The sequence below is a fragment of the Halichoerus grypus genome, chromosome 1 (genome assembly GCF_964656455.1).
Source record: "Halichoerus grypus chromosome 1, mHalGry1.hap1.1, whole genome shotgun sequence".
Classification (NCBI taxonomy): domain Eukaryota; kingdom Metazoa; phylum Chordata; class Mammalia; order Carnivora; family Phocidae; genus Halichoerus; species Halichoerus grypus.
The window spans coordinates 92,754,543-92,778,035 of record NC_135712.1 but is presented as its reverse complement, the minus strand read 5'-3'; the positions used below and the strand labels follow the sequence as shown (position 1 = coordinate 92,778,035).

General features: G+C 39.6%; 1 protein-coding gene across 2 annotated transcripts in view; it reads right to left on the bottom strand.

Annotated features, from left to right (window-relative positions):
* The window catches only part of SLC2A2 (solute carrier family 2 member 2), a 33,990-nt gene extending 12,870 nt beyond the window's left edge, over nt 1-21,120 (bottom strand). For both annotated transcript variants that reach the window (XM_036075610.2, XM_078069280.1), the window contains exons 1-3: nt 21,064-21,120; nt 13,933-14,025; nt 4,851-5,113 (exon numbers count right to left, since the gene is read on the bottom strand). In XM_036075610.2, coding sequence (XP_035931503.1) covers nt 4,851-5,113; nt 13,933-14,025; nt 21,064-21,078 — 371 coding nt within the window. In that variant the 5' untranslated portion in view covers nt 21,079-21,120. The remainder of the gene's footprint in view (nt 1-4,850; nt 5,114-13,932; nt 14,026-21,063) is intronic.
* Between the last annotated feature and the right edge of the window lie 2,373 nt (nt 21,121-23,493).

The window sequence follows — 23,493 nt, the reverse complement described above, 5'->3', positions numbered from 1 at the left end:
TTTTCAAGCAGTTAACTAAGTTTTCTACAAGTTGCTTGTTTGAAGTAACTGTCTGGTGATAGCTATATTCAACACTGTAGTTGTAATCTATTACATCCTCTTTCTTTCCCCTCTTTCTTCCTTCTCTTCTCTTTTTCCTTCCTTCCTTCCTTCCTTCCTTCCTTCCTTCCTTCCTTGCTTTCTTTCCTCCCTCCCTCCCTCCTTTCCTCTCCTTCTCTTCTCCTTCCTTCCTTCCTTCCTTTCTTCCTTCCTTCCCTCCTTCCCTCCTCTCCTCTCCTTTCTTTCTCCCCCACCTTCTTTCTTTCGTTCTTAATGATGCAGGTTTTAGTTGATGTAGATGATGTAAGGACTTTCAAAGTTAAATTTATTTTACTATGAATTATTTGGAAGTAAATTAAAATTTACTTTAAGTGTTTTATCATAGAGAATTATAATTATTCTTATTTTAACATTGCATGTCATCATATTTCCAGAACCTATGAATTAATGTCAACCAACGTAAAATACGTATAAAGCTGACAATAGCAAAAAAACATCATTTTCAAAATTAATCATATGAAAATTAACAACATTTGCAGATATCTGATACTTTTATTCCTATTAAATGGGAAAGTGGGGCACAAAAACCTTCTTTAAAGTTCAGTAGATGATGATAAGGCCAGTAAAAGAATCTGAATGGACAGGTGTGGAAATATTTGTGCCACAAAGAAATGTAAGCATCTTGTTATGTTCTGTGTCAATGTTTCAAACTTGAATAGGTGAGCTTTTTCTAAGCAAGTATCTTTAATACCAGACAGATTTTTTTTTTTCTGGAGAGTAAAATTATGTAGTCTTATACTGCAATGATTGCCCAACAAGTATGTGATAGGCTTAATAATATCCCGTAAGAGTCCACATCCTAATCCTCAGACTCTGGGAATATATTACCTTATATAATAAAAGGGATTTTGCAGATGTGATTAAATTAACAGTTTTGAGATAAAGAGATTATCTTGGATTATCCTGGTGGGCCCAGTGATGGAATCACAAGTATTCTGGTAAGAGGAGGGCAGAGGAGAAGATAATGTAATGGCAGAAATATGATTGGAGTAATGTACTTTGAAGATTGAATGGGGGGGCCACAAGCCAAGCAATATGGTGACCACCGGAAGCTGAAAAAGGGCAAGGAAATGGGTTCTTCCTTCCGAAGCTGCAGTAGGAACCAGCCCTGCTGACACCTTGGCTTCAGCCAAATGAAACTGAATTTGAGCTTCTGACCTCCAAAACTATAAGAAAATAACTGTTGTTTTCAGCCACTGTTTATGGTAACTCATTAGAGCAGTAATAGAAAACCAACATAGGAAAATGTCAACTACTCAAAGGGAGGGGAAACAGTGATTTAGAGCTGGTCAGTTTCAGAGCTGCAGAGCAGAAAAAGACGGGGCTATTTCTCTCTGAAGTACCCTTTCTCTACTCAAGTTCAGAGGGCAAACAAATTCAATAATTTACCTTAAGAAATTGTTACTAGCTGGCTAGTACTATATATTCTGTTAGGGAATATATTCTATTAGGGAGAAAAACTCTTAAAAGAGATAGCTTGAAAGTATATTTGATGCCAGATTGCTCTAAAGTCCCTCTTCCTTATCATCGGTGGGTGCTAGAGCACTTTGTACCACTTAAAGGATTTTAGCTTCTGCTCAGGCATGAGAAATGGCCAAGAATAAATAATCCAAAAATACATGAAATCACTGAATCAGGGAGAAAGAAATATATTTCTAAGTATATTTCTTTAAATTTTGCTCTAAATACTCCTGTTAGCGTAGGCTTTAACACTGTCATGATCATTGTCTTCATCAGCATCAGCATCAAAGTAAGGCTACATTCAGTGCCTGCTTACTATGTGCTAGGCATTGTGATAAATCCTCTGTCTGTGCTCTCATGTAATTCTCACAATAATGCCATGAGTTAGGTATTATTTTTTCCTACATTGTAGATAGATGGATGGGGAAACATCTTAGAGAACCTAAGTAACTTGCTCATTTTCACACAACTATTAAGTGTTAGAGCTGGGGCTTGATCTGTATGAAACCAAAGGTTAATGCTTGATTCTAGTGAGTTCCATTTTTTTATACAAAAGAAAGAATGCATTTAAAGGCAGGCTATGTATACCTTCCTTCACTGACGGTAGTGTGGATTGCACAGACCATGGTCTTCTCCACCATGTCATTGTAATTAAATTTTAAGTGCGCAACTTCGGGAAAAATTGACCCTGAGAAGCCAAATCTATGAAGCAGTGGCCACAGACATTTATTGCCTATTACACAATTATAAGGAAAGACTTTTTTTTAAAGAAGTAATGGAAAAATAAGCTTTTATTTACTTATTTTTAATTGATGGAGCAATGACCTGGTCAATAAGGAAAATCATGTCATTTCTCAATGAATCTTCCTAGAAAAATACTTTATATAGAGACTGAACTCTTTTTTCTTAATTTTGATGTTAAAATTATTTTTAAAAAATTTTTTAAAGATTTTATTTATTTATTTGACAGAGAGAGACACAGTGAGAGAGGGAACACAAGCAGGGGGAGTGGGAGAGGGAGAAGTAGGCTTCAGGCGGAGCAGGGAGCCCAATGCAGGGCTCGATCCCAGGACCCTGGGATCATGACCTGAGCCGAAGGCAGACACTTAACGACTGAGCCACCCAGGCGCCCCTGATGTTAAAATTATTAATTTTGTGGGTGCTATTCATGGAGAATCATTTTTCTACTGATACTTGGAAGAAGCCTCACTTTTAGTTTACCAAAGTCATTTGATAAATGATCATTTGACATTGCTTTGGGGTATGACCATTGTTGATGCTAAATTCTAAGACTTGAGAGGGTATGCATCCTGTATCCATCACGAGGACATGAATTAAATGCTTTAGAGTACATCACTAGACATGTCAAAATCTCATTTCTAAATGAAATGAGAACAAGGGCTTACATTTTTTCTTTCTTTCTTTTTTTTTTTAAAGTAAGCTCCACGCCCAACTTGGGACTTGAACTCACGATCCGGAGATCAAGAGTCGCAGGCTCCACCAACTGAGCCAGCCAGGCACCCCTTAAATTTTCTCTTTAAGGGTGGAAGAGGTATAAAACATTAGTAGCTGCTAAAAGAATTGGTTGATTCATATTTTAAAATTTAACTTTGCTTAATTTTATTTATTGTAGAAATATTAATCTAGAAAAATTTCCAATTATTGCATAAACCAGTTTGGTTCAAATTAAAATGATTTAAAATTTTTTTTAACAATTAAAGTCAGTTTACGAACCCTGTAACTTGCAGATTCTGATTTTAAGTCAGCTAAATACCAGCAAATTGATAAAAATGTGAGAAACTATTATCTTTTGTGGTAGAGGAAAGTCCCTTTCAAGTAAGAACAAGAATAAAACTTGGGTTATTATGCAACTCATTTTTTTTAAAGATTTTATTTATTTATTTGAGAGAGAGAGAGCATGAGAGCTGGGTGAGGGGCAAAGGGAGAAGCAGACTCCCTGCTGAGCAGGGAGCCTGATAGAGTCATGACCTGAGCCGAGATGCTTAACTAACTGAGCCACCCAGGTGCCCCAATGATACTCATTGTTTAAGAAAACTTCTTATAGCCTTATATAAAATCTCCAGTGCAAGAGAAGGAAATTATCAGAATTTTAATAATGAGAGAGATAAAATTATAATTTAAAGTAAGAATATAAAAAACTAAATGAATTGTAATCTAGAATTACTAAAATAGTTACCTATATATATATACATCTTTAGTGGTTTTTGCATTTTCTAAATTTTCCGTATTTGCATATTTATTTTTATCATCAGAGAAAAAGAAATTAATAAACAAAAGGTGGCCTCAAAACAGAAAATGAGTCCAAAAAAAAACCCATTTGATTTTCTGATTTTATTTCCTCTCTCTGTGTGTGGGGGTGGAATCCCAATTTTTAGTATGTCACATGACTAAGTGAATGAAATTTAAGTGTAAAGGAGTTCCAGGGAGTTTTTTTTTAAATGACATTTTTAATCCAATACACTTGATAAAAACCAGGGTAAAGAAGTGGAGACACTACTTGCTTCATCTCTGGTTGGGACTTTGAGAGAGCAGTAGCAACAGCTAGAAACCCATGCCAAGTATATTGGGCAATTGGGAGTTAGGGATATTGATTTGACCTTAGGACTTGACTGATCCAAATGCCAAATTCTAATTTGAAAATGAAAAACTGGATGTCTGAGAAATGGAGTGATTTGGTGAAGCAAACAATGGATTCCCTGGTTAAAAATTTTACTCTTAGCTCTGCCATTGAGTTCCTGAGTTAACCATTTATGTAGTGGTTTCTTAACATGTTTTATTTTATTTTAGTTTTTTAAAGATTTATTTGAGAAAGAGAGAGAGGGAGAGTGAGCAGGGGGAGGGGCAGAGGGAGAGAGAGAGTATCTCCAGCAGACTCCCCACTGAGCATTGAGCCTGACTTGGGGGTGGGGGCTGGATCTCAGAATCCTGAGATCATGACCCGAGCCAAAATCAAGAGTCAGACACCCAACTGACTGAGCCACCCAGGCACCCCAATATGTTTTAAAACTAAAAAATTTAGAGAATCAAATCAGTTCTGTGGGAATACACACCAAACCCACTTTTGCTATAAATGCCTCTATGGTTAAGCAGATTAGGGCAACAGCTTTCTCCATTATTTGTTCTAAAACGTAATTCATAGGTTCATGAATTGAAAAGAACAACTCTGAAACTATTCCACAAAAGGAAAGATGATTTCTTTCTAAACAAAGTTTTAGAAACCCCAAATACTAAAGTTTCCATGTTTATGCTTATTTATGAAACTTGCCTACCTTCCAAGCCGATCCCCTAGCCACCCGCCAAAGAATGATGCAATCATTCCACCAACTGCAAAGCTAGACACAGACAAGGACCAGAGCATGGTGACGAGGCTAGTAGATGCTGTAGTTTCTTCCTCCACCAAAGGTGTTGGTATTGAATCCCCTAGGTATGGGACTGTGGGCAGTTCCTTTGTACTGTTGATAGTATAGTTGTTGATAGCTTTTCGGTCATTCAGTGGAATACCCAAAACGTATTCATAATGGGATATTATTACCTGAGGAAATAAAATAAAGAAAAATAGCTCCAACATTTCAAATATTCTATACACCTTTTGTTTGTTTTTCCCTTAGAATGTTGTTAGGTGTTTAAAAGGGTCATCCCAATTATATGTATTATATACATACAAACACAGATAGATTTACTTACAGTTGACCATATCCTGTAAAACAGAGGTTGCAAATTCCAGTGCCCACATGAACTAGGCAGGAACAAATAAGTAAAGGAGAACCTTGATAACTAGAGGACTGAAATACTGTCTCTACTATTGAGAATATAAGAGCAAATGGGCAAGATTATAGCACTGGAGAGCATTTCCCCCACTTAAAGAAGGAAGCTGCAAATGTGAGACTAGTATTGCATGACCTTTAATTTTTAAAAAAGAAGCCAGAAATCTGGGTTTTTATGTAAAATTCTTCAAGTTTTAAGTGCAGGCATCTATTCAAATTGAAACTATTCTGCAGATAAAAAGATACATTTTCACACCATGTTACCTCTGCACAGCAGGGTTTAAATTGATTTATGTAAATATTCTAATAGAAGCATAAAAATGGCTGTAAGAAAAAAGATTGGGAAAGATAAGATGAAGCCAAAAATAAAGTTAGTATACAAAATATAAACCCTCGGTGCTATATCCTTGCTAGAAATATGCTATAAATTTACCAGTAAATTTCCTAGAAGCCAGTGCAAAGAGAGGAAAACAATCATGTGTATTGAATTTCAAAGATAAAAATAACTCAGTGGCCCCTGAGAAGGGATTGATACCTGAAGGAGTTTCTTCCTCTGTGTCCTCACAAATTTCAGTATGTAATAGAATGAACAGAACACAAAATTAAATATCACACAGCCATAGTTTATCCTGTGTTTCAGAAGAGGCAAAGATCCTACCAAAGTATAATTGAGTAAAGGCACAGCCTTCGGGCTTCTTCCCTTGTCCTTCCTCTCAGTGCTGATTTGGTTACTATTCAGTGGCATGGGAGGACCTCTGACAAGGACCTGGAACGAACCTGCTCTAGGTTATCAGTCATGGGCAAGGCCCTATGTGGTAAAATCAGCTGAGTGAAGGAGGGAATTGATATCCTCTTATGATAAAAGAAGTCCGACCAAGACATTTGCCTCATTAGCAGACCATTCTACATGGATAATATGCATAGAAAAAAGGCTAGAAGGAACTATCTGAAATGTTCTCAGCTGTTTGCCCTATGTGGTAGAATTAGTATAGGTGATTTGTTCCAAATACTTTCTATAGCAGGTATGTGTAGTTTTTATAATCATAAAAAAGTGTGATTTTAAAATACCCTTAAACAATGCTACGTGTCATTCCACTAACAAACACAAATGAAGCTGAACATCTATTCTTCTATAATGATGTTTAAGCAGCTTGTTAAACACAGAAAGAGGGGCTCTAGAGAGGACACGAAGCCCGATGGCAGTGGGGGATACCTATTTTCAAATCTGGCTCTAGGACTTGGATTGAAGGAAGGGAAACCTTAGCCTAATTTTCTCTCTCCTTCCCTGGAGAAGATGGTTTAAATAGGATGTGAAAAGGTCTTCCACAAAGAGACTCTGCTGATCCTAAATTACGGTGATGCTGAACCAAATTTCAAGAAGGCTGCTAAATCGGCACGTGTTGTCATCACCCACAGAAAAAAGTGATGACCCCCAGCATTGTTATCTAAATCTCTCAACTACAGCAAGACCACCACACTCATGATAATATGTGGCACCCAACCAAAGCACATCTTCTGGCCCAAGGAGCAACGCTTTCAGGTGATAGACTGTGGTCAGTACACATTTTCCTTGGAGTCCAACATTGTAAGGGAAGAAGGTGAAATATGATATATTTGGAGAAGGAAAGATGGCGGAGGAGTAGGGGACCCTATTTCAACTGGTCCCCAGAATTGAGCTGGATATCTACCAGACCACTCTGAGCATCCACGAAACCAGCCTGAGATGTAAGAAGATCTGGATCTCTACAAACAGAATATCGCAGGTGGTTGGTTTTGAGGTACGAAGTGGGGAGCCATGATTCCATGAGCAGATATCGGAGGATAAACGGCAGCGGGAGGGTGCCTGGACGTGGGGATCCTACACCGCCGGTGAGCGACAGCCTCGCACGCCGGGGTCGGGCCACAGACTCGCTGACGGGTAGCGGCGGGGAAAGGACTTTAGGGCAGCCCCTGGGGCGGAACCCAGAGCGACGGGGTCGCGTGGGCGAACTGGGAGCGGCTGGCGGTTTTAGAAGCACAAAGGGCAGAGACGTGCCCCGACCTGGAGGCAGGACTGGGAGCGCTGCGGAGGGGCGCACAACCCAGGACGCTGCAGTTTATAGCAGCACGGACAGAAACGGAGACGGTGTGGCCTGGAGAACTCACTGAAGAACAGACTGCGGTCTCTCTGCTCTGGGGCAGAGGGTTGGAAATGGTCTCTTCTGCTCTGACTCGCGGAAGAGATGCGGAAAGCCACCAGGGAAAGGCGCCAGAGAACAAAAGCCCCAAAGACTGATTCCCACTGAGCCCATCCCCCGCCACAGGGGCACAGGGCAACTCCCCCCAAACAGGTTTGCCTGAGTAACAGAGCGGCAGGCCCCTCCCCCAGAAGACAGGCTGGGAAAACAAGAGGCCAGCAACACTAAGGTCTCAAGAAAACAGGTGCATCTTGTTTGGGTTCTGGTCAATAATTTGGACGCTATACATTCCCTCAAACACCCATCAACAGAATGACTAGGAGGAGGAACCCCCAAAATAGAAAAGACTCAGAGGTTATGACTTATGCTGCAGATTTACAAATGGATGCAGATATAACCAAGATGTCAGAGATGGAATTCAGGCTAGCAATTGTGAAGACAATGGCTAGAATGGAGAAATCAATTAATGGCAACATAGAGTCTCTAAGGGCAGAAATGAAAGGTGAATTGGCAGAACTTAAAAATGCTATCAATGAGATCCAATCCAATCCAGATAATCTAACAGCTAGTGTAAGTGAGGCAGAAGAACGAATAAGCGACCTGGAAGACAATATAATAGATAAAAAGGGAAAAGAGGAGGCCAGGGAAAAACAACTCAGAATCCATGAAAATAGAATCAGAGAAGTAAGTGACGCCATGAAGCGTTCCAATGTCAGAATAATTGGAATCCCAGAGGGAGTGGAGAGAGAGGACTAGAAGATGTATTTGAGCAAATAGTAGCTGAGAACTTCCCTAATCTGGGGAATGAAACAAACATTAGTGTCCTAGAGGCAGAGAGGACCCCTCCCAAGATCAAGGAAAACAGGCCAACACCTCGACATGTAATAGTAAAACTCGCAAATCTTAGATACAAGGAAACCATCTTAAGGGCAGTTAGGGGGAAGAGGTTCCTTACGTACAGAGGGAGGAACATCAGAATAACGTCAGACCTATCCACAGAGACCTGGCAAGCCAGAAAGGCCTGGCAAGACCTATTCAGGGTACTAAATGAGACGAACACGCAGCCAAGAATACTTTATCCGGCAAGGCTTTCATTTAGAATGTATGGAGAGATACAGAGCTTCCACGACCAGCAGAAACTGAAAGAATATGTGACCACTAAGCCGGCCCTGCAAGAAATATTAAGGGGGGTTCTATAAAAGGAGAAAGATCCCAAGAGTGATATTCAACAGAAATTTACAAGGACAATCTATAAAAACAACGTCTTCACAGGCAACATGATGGCAATTAATTCATATCTTTCAATAATCACTCTCAACATGAATGGCCTAAATGCTCCCATAAAACGGCACAGGGTTGCAGATTGGATAAAAAGACAGGACCCATCCATATGCTGCCTACAAGAGACTCATTTTGAACCTAAAGATACATCCAGACTGAAAGTGAAGGGATGGAGATCCATCTTCCATGCCAGCGGACCTCAAAAGAAACCTGGGGTAGCAATTCTTATATCAGACAAATTAGATTTTAAACTAAAGTCTGTAATAAGAGACACAGAAGGACACTATATCATTCTTAAAGGGTCTATCCAACAAGAAGATCTAACAATTGTAAATATCTATGCCCCCAACATGGGAGCAGACATCTTCATAAGCCAACTGTTAACCAAAATAAAGAGTCATATTGATAACAATACGTTAATTGTAGGAGACCTCAATACTCCACTCTCAGCAATGGACAGATCATCTAAGCAGAAAATCAACAAGGAAACAAGAGCTTTGAATGATACATTGGACCAGATGGACCTCATAGATATTTACAGAACATTCCACCCTAAAACAGCAGAATACTCATTCTTCTCAAGCGCGCATGGAACTTTCTCCAGAATAGACCACATACTGGGTCACAAATCAGGTCTCAACTGATACCAAAAGATTGAGATTATTCCCTGCATATTCTCAGACCACAATGCTTTAAAACTGGAACTCAATCACAAGAAAAAATTTGGCAGAAATTCAAACACTTAGAAGCTAAAGACCACTCTGCTCAAGAATGTTTGGGTCAACCAGGAAATCAAAGAAGAACTTAAACAATTCATGGAAATCAATGAGAACGAAAACACATCGGTCCAAAGCCTATAGGATACTGCAAAGGCGGTCCTAAGGGGGAAATACATAGCCATCCAAGCCTCACTCAAAAAAATAGAAAAATCCTGAATTCACCAACTAACTCTACACCTTAAAGAACTAGAGAAAAAGAACAAATGACGCCTAAGCTACTCATTAGAAGAGAAATAATTAAAATTAGAGCAGAAATCAATGAATTAGAAACCAGAAACACAGTAGATCAGATCAACGAAACTAGAAGTTGGTTCTTTGAAAGAATTAATAAGATCGATAAACCACTGGCCAGACTTATCCAAAAGAAAAGAGAAAGGACCCAAATTAATAAAATTATGAATGAAAGGGGAGAGATCACGACTAACACCAAGGAAATAGAAACAATTATTAGAAATTATTATCAACAACTCTATGCCAATAAACTGAGCAATCTGGATGAAATGGAGGCCTTCCTGGAAACCTGTAAGCTGCCGAGACTGAAAGAGGAAGAAATTGACAACCTGAATAGGCCAATAACCAGTAACGAGATTGAAACAGTGATCAAAAACCTCCCAAAAAACAAGAGTCCAGGGCCTGATGGATTCCCTGGGGAATTCTACCAAACATTCAAAGAAGAAATAATACCTATTCTACTGAAGCTGTTTCAAAAAATAGAAACAGAAGGAAAACTTCCAAACTCATTCTATGAGGCCAGCATTACCTTAATCCCCAAACCAGGCAAAGACCCCATCAAAAAGGAGAATTTCAGACCGATATCCCTGATGAATATGGATTCCAAAATCCTCAACAAAATCCTAGCTAATAGGATCCAACAATACATTAAAAGGATCATCCACCACGACCAAGTGGGATTTATCCCCGGGCTGTAAGGGTGGTTCAACATTCGCAAATCAATCAATGTGATAGAACACATTAATAAGAGGAGGGAGAAGAACCATATGGTCCTCTCAATTGATGCAGAAAAAGCATTCGACAAAATACAACATCCTTTCCTGATTAAAACTCTCCAGAGTATAGGGATAGAGGGAACATTCCTCAAGTTCATAAAATCTATCTACGAAAAACCCACAGCGAATATCATCCTCAATGGGGAAAAGCTGAGAGCCTTTCCCTTAAGATCAGGACCACGTCAAGGATGCCCACTCTCCACTATTGTTCAACATAATACTAGAAGTCCTAGCAACAGCAATCAGACAACAAAAAGAAATAAAAGGTATTCAAATTGGCAAAGAAGAAGTCAAACTCTCTCTTTTCGCAGACGACATGATACTTTATGTGGAAAACCCAAAAGACTCCACCCCCAAATTACTAGAACTCATCCAGCAATTCAGTAATGTGGCAGGATACAAAATCAATGCACAGAAATCAGTTGCTTTCTTATATACTAACAACGCAATTGTAGAAAGAGAAATTAGAGAAACGATTCCATTTACAATAGCACCAAAAACCATAACATACCTCGAATAAACCTAACCAAAGAGGTAAAGGATCTATACTCTAGGAACTACAAAACACTCATGAAAGAAATTGAAGAAGACACAAAAAGATGGAAAAATATTCTATGCTCATGGATCGGAAGAATAAACATTGTTAAAATGTCTATGCTACCCAGAGCAATCTATACCTTCAATGCCATCCCGATCAAAATTCCAATGACATTTTTCAAAGTGCTGGAACAAACAATCCTAAAATTTGTATGGAATCAGAAAAGACCCAGAATCTCCAAGGAAATGTTGAAAAAGAAAAGCAAAGCTGGGGGCATCACGTTGCCCGATTTCAAGCTATATTACAAAGCTGTGATCACCAAGACAGCATGGTACTGGCACAAAAACAGACATATAGACCAATGGAACAGAATAGAGAACCCAGATATGGACCCTCAACTCTATGGTCAAATAATCTTTGACAAAGCAGGAAAAAACATGCAATGGAAAAAAGATAGTCTCTTCAATAAATGGTGCTGGGAAAATTGGACAGCCACGTGCAGAAGAATGAAACTCGACCATTCTCTAACACCATTCACAAAGATAAACTCAAAGTGGATGAAAGACCTCAATGTGAGACAGGAATCCATCAAAATCCTAGAGCAGAACATAGGCAGTAACCTCTTTGACATCGGCCACAGCAACTTCTTTCAAGATACATCTCCAAAAGCTAGTGAAACAAAAGCAAAAATGAACTTTTGGGACTTCATCAAGATAAAAAGGTTCTGCACAGCAAAGGAAACAGTCAACAAAACAAAGAGGCAACCCACAGAATGGGAGAAGATATTTGCAAATGACACTACAGATAAAGGGCTGGTATCCAAGATCTATAAAGAACTTCTCAAACTCAATACCCAAAAAACAAATAATCAAGTCAAAAAGTGGGCAGAAGAGATGAACTGACACTTCTCTGAAGAAGACATAAAAATGGCTAACAGACACATGAAAAAATGTTCATCATCATTAGCCATCAGGGAAATTCAAATCAAAACCACATTGAGATACCACCTTACACCAGTTAGAATGGCAAAAATGGACAGGGAAAGAAACAACAAATGTTGGAGAGGTTGTGGAGAAAGGGAAACCCTCTTACACTGTTGGTGGGAATGCAAGTTGGTACAGCCACTTTGGAAAACAGTGTGGAGGTTCCTCAAAAATTTAAAAATAGAGCTACCCTATGACCCAGCAATTGCACTCCTGGGTATTTACCCCAAAGACACAGATATAGTGAAAAGAAGGGCCATATGCACCTCAATGTTCCTAGCAGCAATGTCCACAATAGCCAAACTGTGGAAAGAGCCGAGATGCCCTTCAACAGATGAATGGATAAAGAAGATGTGGTCCATATATACAATGGAATATTACTCAGCCATCAGAAAGGATGAATACCCAACTTTTACATCAACATGGATGGGACTGGAGGAGATTATGCTAAGTGAAATAAGTCAAGCAGAAAAAGTCAATTATCATATGGTTTCACTTATTTGTGGAACATAAGGAATAGCATGGAGGACATTAGGAGAAGGAAGGGGAAAATGAGGGGGGTGGAATTGGAGGGAGAGATGAACCATGAGAGACTATGGACTCTGAGAAACAAGCAGGGTTTTAGAGGGAAGGGGGGGAAGGGGGATTGGTTAGCCCGGTGATGGGTATTAAGGAGGGCATGTACTGCATGGCATGGAGCACTGGGTGTTATATGAAAACAATGGATTGTGGATCACTACATCAAAAACTAATGATGTATTGTATGGTGACTAACATAACATAATTAAAAAAAAAAAAAGAAATATGATGTATTCATAGAAGGCACCCAACAAATGCTTGGACCTTCATTTTATACCCCCCAGCTTCTCTCCTTTTTTCCTCTCTTTCCTAACTAACCACTTTATTGAACACCTTTATGCTAATCATTGTGCTTGGCACTGGTGACAGGAAGAGGAAGACAATCCTGCCCTAAATGACCTGACAGCCTTAATTAGAGCAAAGGGAATGAAGTCTTGGTTCCCCCACTTACAAACTGTGGGAGCTGAGAAAAATGACATCCCACTCCTGTTTATTCATTGTATACCAGAGTAGGGCTGCACAAAATAAATGAGACAAATGATAGAAATTATTCAATATTTTTAAAAACACCCATCCAAATAGTTATCATGGAGAAATCCAAATTTTGTTGGACTTCCAGACTATTACTTAGCAGTTATATATTATTTTACTTTGGATTAGCTAGGAGGGACAGAATTAGGGGGAAGGATAGGACCTTCTTAGTGTTAGGGCTCCTAAAGTCTTTCATCTAGCCTGTGATTGGGCATAATAAGGTTTTTGGAGGTTAGACTAAGGAGAACATATGTTAAAGCACCCGATGCACAGTGAGTTGGTGCCCAGTAAAAGCTTATGCATAAAGTGAAATAAATCCTTCTATTGCTTCCTCTTATTCCCCAGCATTTTTCATTCATGTTTTTACTCACATATGGCTGGGAGCTCTGAATAAAGGTTGCAATAAGCTCTTAAGTTTTTTAAAACAACATCTGTAGGCACGTGGTATTCTGGCTGGAGTTTTCTGTGAGCTCAGTGAACAGCAGAGTCAGAGATCAAGAATTGTTTATTGCCCTCTCTTTGTGAGGGTTACTGAGGAGCCAAGGCCAAGTTATCAGCTTTGAAACCACGCACGTGATGCCTGACAGAATGCTGGGATTACCCTATGTTCCCCACGTGGACACACTTTATCTCTGGGTATGAGGAACACAGATCTTTCAGTCACTGACAGAAATTGCCAAAAAGAGATTTGAATTGTACATGTGTCACTTGCCTCTTGAGGTGCATTGATCACACCAATGTCATATCCAAACTGGAAGGAACCCAGTGCAGCAGTGAAGACCGTGAAAACCAAGGTCCCGGTGATCTGTGGGGAATGAAACACAGGGCTGGGAAACACAAGGCAATTTCAGTTACCTACCATCGTGTCAGTGTGCAGCTTGGACTTCTGACAGTCTCTACAGGCTGGTTCTTGCTCCTTGGTACTCATTCACAGTGTGCCCTATGCTCCCAACAGGCCTCATTCATACGAGAATGCAAGAGCCATTCATCAAGGGCCCTACACTGCTAAAGCTGAGAAAAGTTTGGGACAATTTCTTCCAAGAGAGGAACCAAACATCCTTTTCCATACATATATTTAAGATTCAAAATCAGGTCTGAAGACTAGAATTGCTGCTGACCAAAGGAAACCACCGTGATAAAAACAGTCAATTTATATCATTTGGAGAGGTAAAAAAGACACCAGTAACAAAAAGATAGGGAGGTCTCCTGGGCATTGTTATGGTACAAAAACACCTCAAAACTCATACAAGAGGCATCAGCCAGGCTTTATCATGACCACATCAATATCCAGGTAAGGATAATTTCTAAGATTTGCAACTAGTTGAATCTAGAGTTATGGATTGAAGGATGTTATTTTCTTTCCAACTCCATGTAGCTACAAAACTCAGTGTAGAAAGGGACAGAACATTCATTCCCTTCAACTCATAGTTACATGTCTAACCATCTTAGAGAAATCATATCATACATATAGAATCTCATATCAGGATATTTGATGCAGCATTGTGTGTGTGTATGTGTGTGTGTGTGATAGCAAAAATTGTAGAAAGAACCAAAATGTCATTCAATGGAAAATGGCCAGATAGATTCAAATACATCATGACACATTCAACTATGCTGTGCTGCAGCTAGAGTAATGTGATCATTTTGTACTGACTTACTGTTAAGTGATAAAGGAAGCTGTGTAATCTCACTAATTTTTTAAAAGGCTTAAACTTGAGCATTCTTTGATTTGTGCATGTTGTATGTAAGTCACAGAATATTTTCTTGAAGAACAGATAACAAAAGGATGACCATTGAGGAAGAATGTGAGACTAGAGAAGGGGGATAAACAAGTATTTTTTCTTTTATTTATATTATCAGACATTTTATAAGGGAATGATTTCCTGTATAATTACATAATTTAAATGTTTAAATAAACAACATGGGATATTGTAGAAACTTCACTGAACAAATGAATGAGTCATATCAACATGAATTCTAGTTCCCACTCTGATGTTTAGGGAGCATATGACCCAAACCACTTTTCCTGTAGGATCTTCAGTTTTTCTCTAAGTAGGGGGATGATTGTAAATCCCTACTCCAGCATGAAAAGTAGCTTATTAACCAAGTCCTCTCATTCCCTAATAAAGCCAGAGATTAGAAATTTCAGTGTCATCATCAACAAAGTATTATCACAGAACCAGCCTGAGAGCCTTGAAGTTACGGAATCTAGGGGTTCTAAAACCAGACCCTCATTGGAGAGCTTGCTATAGGTGTAGCTTCCTGGGATTCACCCCAGACCTACTATTGGATTGGAATCTCTGTGGTGAGAATTGGGAATCTGTAGGTTTGTTCTCTTTCCACTAATTCAGAATTAATTTCAGGTGGCACTCTGTAGGCTTTTCTTCCCAGCAACTTCCTTCCTGAAAGGACTTAAAACTTTCTCCAAAGATATGATAATATTATATTATCCTAAAAGAAGCACATATATCCTATATCTGTATATATCCTGAAAGAAGCATATATATATATCATATAATATACATTATATATATTGAGATATAAATCATATATGCATATACATAATAAAATAATTACAAATAAATTCAAAGTATGTTAACTGTAAAATGTACCTGTGTGCACAGGTTTGTGTGTGTGTGCACATACACACACACAATATGCTACATGGTATGGGATTACCAGAGATTTTGAATTATCCTTTAATATGTAACTAGATATCTAATACCTAGTGCCTCAGGCAACCAAAGCTAAAATGGGTTCCATTTACTTGGTGGTTTCTCCTCAAATCCTTTTTCTCCTTCAGCTGTTTCCAGGGACAGAGAATTTTATCCTTTCATTTTATTTGTAGGAAGTAACCATCATCAGCCGTGAGGGGACCAAAGGGCACCTTGACAAGGCTTCCACCCACTTCCCTGATAGTCTCCGTCACTACAATCTAGACAATTTGATATTAGGTGCAATGCAAACACAACTTCAAGGCCTAATACTGAATATTTCTGCCTACTGCATGCCTATTTTTTGCTCTATGTGATTGTCTCTTTTAACTGTATCGGTTTTCTCTTACAGCTATAACAGATAACACAAGTTTGTTATCTTACAGTTCTTGTACATCAGAAGTCTGGTACAACTAAAATTAAGATGTTGGCAGGCTGTGTTCCTTTCTGAAGGCTGTTGGGGAAAATTTGGGTTGATGGTAGAATTCTGTACCTCAAGGCTGTAGGACCAGGATCTGTGTTTTTGTGCTGGCTGTAAAGTGAGGGCCATTCCCAGCTTTAGAGGCCACCACATTCCTTGGTTAGTGGTGTCCTTTCTCTATCTTCACAGCCAGAAATGGGCCGGTCAGGTCCTCACGTTGCATCTCTCTGATCCTGACTATAGCCGGAAAAGTTCTTCCCATTGAAGAAGTTATGAGATTAGATTTGGCCTATCTGGATAATCCAGGTTAATCTTCCTATCTCAAGGTCCATAATCTTAATGACATTTGTAAAGTCCTTTTTGCCTTTTAGGGTAACATATTTACACATCCTGGAGACCAAGTAATGGACACTTCTCATGACAGCACTATCAGTATCCCTATTTTATAGATAACTAGACTAGGTTACAGTCTCACAGTCAGTAACTTGTGCAATAATGACTTAGATCCAGACCCTATGCTTTTAACTAATTGGTTATTTTGAATTTCTCATTGGTCAGAAACAGACATTCAAAAGTCAAGCACATCTAAAAATCTAGGATCATAATCTTTCTAAATAAAAAAAAATCTAAGAGCACACATATTCGTAGAATTTGCCAAGTGTGATGCTGAAGCCAACTCACCGACACCCACCAGTTTCAAGTGCATTTTCCCACTACCCACCACACAAATCCCCTCCTTCCTCATCTATCCACAGAAAACTTTTGTGACATTTCTGTACAAAAATACTAAAGGGAAAAAGCTACTCAACTGCTCCTCTGTAGCTCAGCTGAAGAAGAACCTCATGGCCTTCCCACCACCAAGCCCAGGGCCAGTTGCATCCCTGCATCTCCTTTTCTTCCTGTAGCAGAATGTCCAAGCACTTGGTGTCTTAGTGACTGCCCTTCCCACTCCATCCCTGGGCTTCTGCTCTCTACTGGCTCTCTTCTCCTGCCCCCACCAGACAATCATATAGTTCCTTTCTTCTTATTTTAACAACCCAACTAGTCACCATGCCAATGGTGAGCAGGGGTGCTATGGAAATGGAAGTTAGGGGTGAAGGTGGTGGCCGTAGCAGATTTGGTACCCCATAATCTCCATCGGCTCTCCCCTGCCGCTCCAAATACACACTCTAAGTCACAACAGTGTTAGCTGCTCCACATTACTTTGATAAAAATGAAATTTAATTTTCAAAGACTTAAGTTCTCTGGAGCTCCTGTCTCATTACTTTCTAATCAAATTGTTCTAAGTCATTACTATAGCAGTTCTGGGGCTGCCCCTAAGACCAATTTCTCATGTTATAGGAGTAACAGAAAAAAGGAACTGTAAAGGAAATAGAATTTTTAGACGTTTAGAAATCTTAGAGTGTCCTTAAAGTCCTTGTCCTCTGGTCTTCCTGGCTTCTTTTTTCAGAGTTGGCTTTGGTCTTGCCATCTTGCGGGGGCAGGGCTGCAGTTTCCCCACTTTAACTTCCTAAGATAGGAATTTTACCTCGTCGGTCAGGTAAGGAACAATGTTATCAATTTTAAGATGGTCACTTGAATTCCCAACTAAAGTGATAATCCCAAATATAGAAGTCTCTGAAACTTTGATTCCTTCCTTCCTTCCTTCTTTTTCTCTTTCTTTCTTTCTTTTTTTCTTTTACTTTTAGGTTTAATTTCCCTCTCTGAACCTTACCTTAAACTGGCTCTTTGCTTTCCATCTTTTCTTTTTCTGTAGTGAAATGAAAGAGATAACATTTATATTCAATCTTCTATATATTTTGGTACTAGGCTTGGACAGAAAAGTTTTGTTTATGAGAAGGGAAATTTCTGAAGACTGTTAAGTCTGAATTAGCCCATCAATCCTATCCATTATTCTAGTGTCCAAGAGGTTGACTGAGGGTAGGTACATAGGAGCTAATGAAAACAGTGAGAACTTAGGATCTTACTTTGTCCAGGCTCTGTTCTTTCAACAACTCTGTAGGTAGTAATTATTATTATCATGTCACATATGGAAAAACCAGTACAGGGTAAGGAACCTGTCCAAAGCCATATACCTACAAAGTGGCTGAAGATCTTCAAGCTTTGTCTCTCACCTCTTCATAGGCAACAAGATATTAAGCCTGACTCTTAGAAAGACTACCCCCACTTAGAGCTTAACAATTTTAAGTTAGAGAAACTAGGTTCCACATCCAATGAAAGATATGCCACAGGATAAATGTGGGAGTACACAGAATGGGCAAGTGGCTGAACCCTAACATAAAACAAAATGTGGTATTTATTTTGTGGCTTAGAAATTAGATGGGCTTTGTTAGAAAAAACAAATAGACTTGGAATTCAGAAAACCTAGAAGACTACCAGCTAGGCCCTTAATATCCCTGAATCTGCTTCTTTGCCAAAAAATGGATATCATAAAGATTAAATAAGATACTAATGTGGTCTTCCTATAAATAATGAAAGGGCTATAAAACAATTACATCTTTAATCACATTAGCACATCATTTATCTCTCTTGTCAACCAACCACCTGTCAACTTTTCATATGTCACCAATAATCTTCACAACAATACTACAAAGTAAAAGAAATTATCCCTATTTTACAGGTGAGGAAACCAGGGCTTATAGAAGATTAAGTGATATGCTCAATACCATGCAGCTAGTAAGTAACAGATATTCTAGCATTTGAACCCAGAGCTGGTGTTCTTAAACTCCCATTTCTAAGCAAAAAAGCCGATTTTCAGCAGCTACAGACTGACTGGTAGGGAGGAGAAGCTGACGTCTTTCCTCTAAACTGCATGGCTCCATATGCCAACCTAAAGGTGATCTTGCACCCAACTTTGGAAAACTCCAGGGGCCTCTCAAGCCATAGAATTTTCATGTTGAAAGGGACCTTAGAGAACAGAGGATTCTAGTCTAATTTCTTCATTTTCCACTTGAAGAAACTGAATTCAGGTCCTTTGTCTGAGTTAGACAGTACGTTATTGGGTATATTCAGTGTGAGAACTCAGGTCTCCTAACCCTCAGTTCCATGCTTATCCCACTTCTTTCAAAGTCTGGGCAGATTTACAAAGCTGAAACATTGTGCTTTACATCAGTTCTCATTATTTCTGGGTTCCATTATTAAGCAATTCCTTGGTTCTCAAGAAAAGTCCTACAACAATTTCTAAAGGGAATTTAGTGATAGTTCAAAATGAAGCTTGAGCATTTACTATGTGTCAGACACTGTGGTAAGCATATTACCTTCCCTTTTGCAGTCTCTTACAAACTTTAGTTATTTGAACACTACCTTTATTATTTTTGCCAAATCTACATACTATCTGTATAGTTATTAACTTAATATTTGTCTTTATATCACCTTTAAAATGCTAACTACTTTAGCTTTATCCTGGGCTATAATAGGAAATCATGAAGTCCTAGTTATTTTTAAAATACATCATGTAAATGCATAACTATTAACATTAAAATATTTGTCATCTGTCTCTCAAATACTAGCTCATTTAAATACTCCCAGACTATAAAGAACTATTAGAATCCCTGTATATCTTATATCCTCTTATTATATCCCAATATGTTCTTATTTTGTCACAATATAGAAAACCCAAGCTCAGTTAAATAACTGAACTTTGGTCTCACAGCAGGTAAGTAGCATCATCACACTCCAAATCCAAGCCTGGCTAACCGCAAAGTCTGTGCTCCTAGCCTTGTCACTTACTCACATGAAGAAATGCTCAGCAGAGTAAGTTACAACAGGCCAGAACTTTAGATATCCTACTCTAAGAGGGCTACAGATTTACCTACTTGTGTGATTGTGTGAAGGGTTGGGTGTGTTTGGTTGGGGAAAACTTATAAGAGAACGACAGCACTATGACCTTTTTAAGTTTTTATTTTGGGAAGTATCATATCTATAGAGAAGTTGAAAAAGTAAGGCAGTGAACATCCCATAACCTGTGTTCAGGAATGGTTAACATTTACATTTGTTTAACTTTCACTGTGTATGTGTGTGCATGCACAGGTATGTATGTAGTGTGGTTGGAATCATTTGAAAATCAGTTGCAGATATTAGTGTCACTTCATTCCTAAATACTTTAGCATGTACTCACTAAGAATGAAGACGTTCTCCTACATAATTACAATACCATCATCATATCCAAGAATATAATAGATATATTAATATTATCTAATATAACAGCCCATTTTCAAAATTTCCCCAACTGTCCCCATATTGTCCCTTACAGCTGTTTTCTTCTTTCCAGGATCTAAGATCACTTGCTGCACTTGGTTGTCAGTTCTTAGTCTCCTTTTATCTAGAGCAGTCCTTCTGCCTCTTGTTTTTCATTCATTGTCATTTTTGAAAATTTCTGACCAATTTTCATGATTAGTTAGATTCAGGTTAATCTACCCTTTTTTTGCACATTCCTTCAGTAATATGGTTATGCAGAATCACTTGAGAAAGTTACACAGACTGCTCAGAAAACAGCAAATATCCTTAAAATTCTGAATAGATATATAAAATACTGAATATGATACATATTTTTGCAGCTAAATGAACTATCAGTTGGCCAAGAGAAGTAGCTTCAATCTGTGGTAGCTACACACAACATCCCCCAAATCCTCCCTATGGTCACCGACTTGAACAAATCCCCCTATTCATTTCCTCAAGCTGATTTAAAATGAACATAATGCTACTTTACCTTATCTTCTGTCATTTTATCGGTTGAGAGTCCTCCTCTTAATTCCAAGTCCTGTGGTGAGTGTGGCACATGCAGCTGGCCAGCCTTTCTCCAGCTTTCTACTAGTTATACATTAGAGGAGGAGGAGCAAGGCAACGAAGCAGCCTGGCCATTACCTTTAAAATCTGATTTCAGCAGAGGCTGAATATTGAGGAGAATCTAATCAATAAATGCTTTGCCTTAATGACTTGTGGCTTCAAACTTGTGCACCAGCAAAAGAAAATGGGAGCAGGTCCCTCAGGCATAAGTCACAAACCAGAGGTGGTCACACTTTAATACGTTAAGTACACCAGTAACCGGGAACAGGTGAAAAAAGAATTCTTTGGGGTCTTTTGTAGAAGATGAGATGCTGGGTTGATGTTTCATGTTGTGGGGATGACAAAGACGAGGGACATGGGAGGCATGCTGCGCTCTGCTCTACAGAGAACCAGAACTGTGTTGTTTGTGCTTTAGAGGTGGGCTGTTTGGCCAGAGGCCATTGTAGGCTTGAGTGGTGTATCTGAATGAGCTTCCGAGAGCTATGAACTTGGGTTTGAATCTCAACGTTTTACTGGTGGTAGATATTACCTTAAGCAGTTGGCTCCCAGTGACTTTTCTGTGCCTTAGTTTTTCATTGAATAAAATGAAAACAGAACACACTTTGTTTTGCTATATGGATTAAATGTGATAGGAAAGTGGTTAGCTTAGTGCATAATAAGTGCTCAGCAAAATGTAGGTTGTTATTGTTTTTGCAATTATTATTATTGGTTTGGTGTATGTCTAGAGGTGCTTGTTGGAGTGTAGAGTTCTCAAATAAATCTGCTCATTTGGCTTGAGTCTGTACCCTTCTTTTTTTTTTTTTTAAGATTTTATTTATTTAAGAGAGAGCAAGCAAGAGAGAGCCCGAGCTGGGGGGAGGGGCAGAGAGAGAGGGATAAGCAGATTCTCCACTGAGCCGGGAGCCGGATGTGTGGATGTGGGGCTAGATCCCAGGACTCTGGGATCATGACCTGAGCCAAAGGCAGAGGCTTAACTGACTGAGCCACCCAGGCGCCCCGAGTCTGTACCCTTCTGTGTCTCCTCTATAATGTTCAGTCCCTGTGGGAGCCCAGACAGTATCAAAATTTGCTGAGCTTGAACTGTGTGTGGCAACTATTGTCACTTGGTTCCACTGAGGCTCAGCCGGAACCAGTTCCCAGCAGAGGAGATCTCTAACTGACAGTCCCCTGAACCAGGATGTTATGAAGAAGCAGTGACAAAGTGAAGAGGTAAGGGAGACTCTGATTTCATGTGTCTTTTATTTCACCACCACCCTTTTATTTCTATTACCTCTGTGGGGCAACCCAACTGAATAAGTAATTCAGCTCACACCACAAACTTGAGCCCAGCACAGTCCCAGGCTCTGAAATGCATGAGATCAACAAGACACTTAGGAGTTCACAATGTATAAGAACAGACAAACGGAATCACAAACACTCATACAGTTTTGTTTTTTTGCTTTCTTGTAGAAAAACACTAACGAATACTATTAGTGATAGTTAATCTTTATTGAGTTGTTTCTTGTTGCCAGGCGCTGCTCTCAGCATTTTACATGGATTAACCCGGTCATCATAACGTAAGGGACTCTCCGTTGTAGAGCTAAGCTTTGGGGAGCAAAGTTAGCCCAGTTAGCTCACACTGACGTTAGTGCATAACCAGCGCCTGGCTTTCTGCACCGGTTTGGGCTGGTGATGCGCACGCCCACTTGTCAGAGCGTCCACAATCAGGAGAGAATTTAGCAATCATTTTCCAGGGACAGAAAATCCTAGCCCTGGGAGGACTGCTATCCACTGACACTGCAAGAAAGTCTTTGGGCGGCTGTGAAAAATGAGTTACCTTCTGATTTTTACCAACCTTTGTTTTCTGAATCTTCCTTTTAAGAGACAGAAATGGGCTTGAATGCGACGTGGGTTCAGGTGAGCCTTTAACTTTTCCTGCCGGGTCGGAACTGCGCGTGCGTGCAGGGAGCTGTCCTCCTCTTCATTGGGAGAGCGCTCTCGCTAACCTGGACAGACGCGGGACCTTGAGCCACCCAGACCAGTTTCCTCCGGTTTAGCCAGCACCTCTCTTGTTCTGCTCTTGCTCAGAAATGAGTAATCTCTGCACCGTTTAGGGATGGGCTGAAACTATCTCCGGGGTGGGGTGGGGGTGGAGGGAGTCAGCTACGGTGATTGCCTTGATGGATTTTAGCCCTGGGAAGACTGCTATTCCATTTCGGCCTCTCAGGAGAGTTTGCCCAAGTGCCCACCGAAGGAGTTGCGGGTCCGATGGCATGGACGTATCTTCGTGTTTCCCTGGCTGTGATAAAGTCAGGCTTTTTGTGTTTTGCTGTCGGGCTGGGGGCCGCTCAGAGAGGTGCTTCAGTGCCCATAA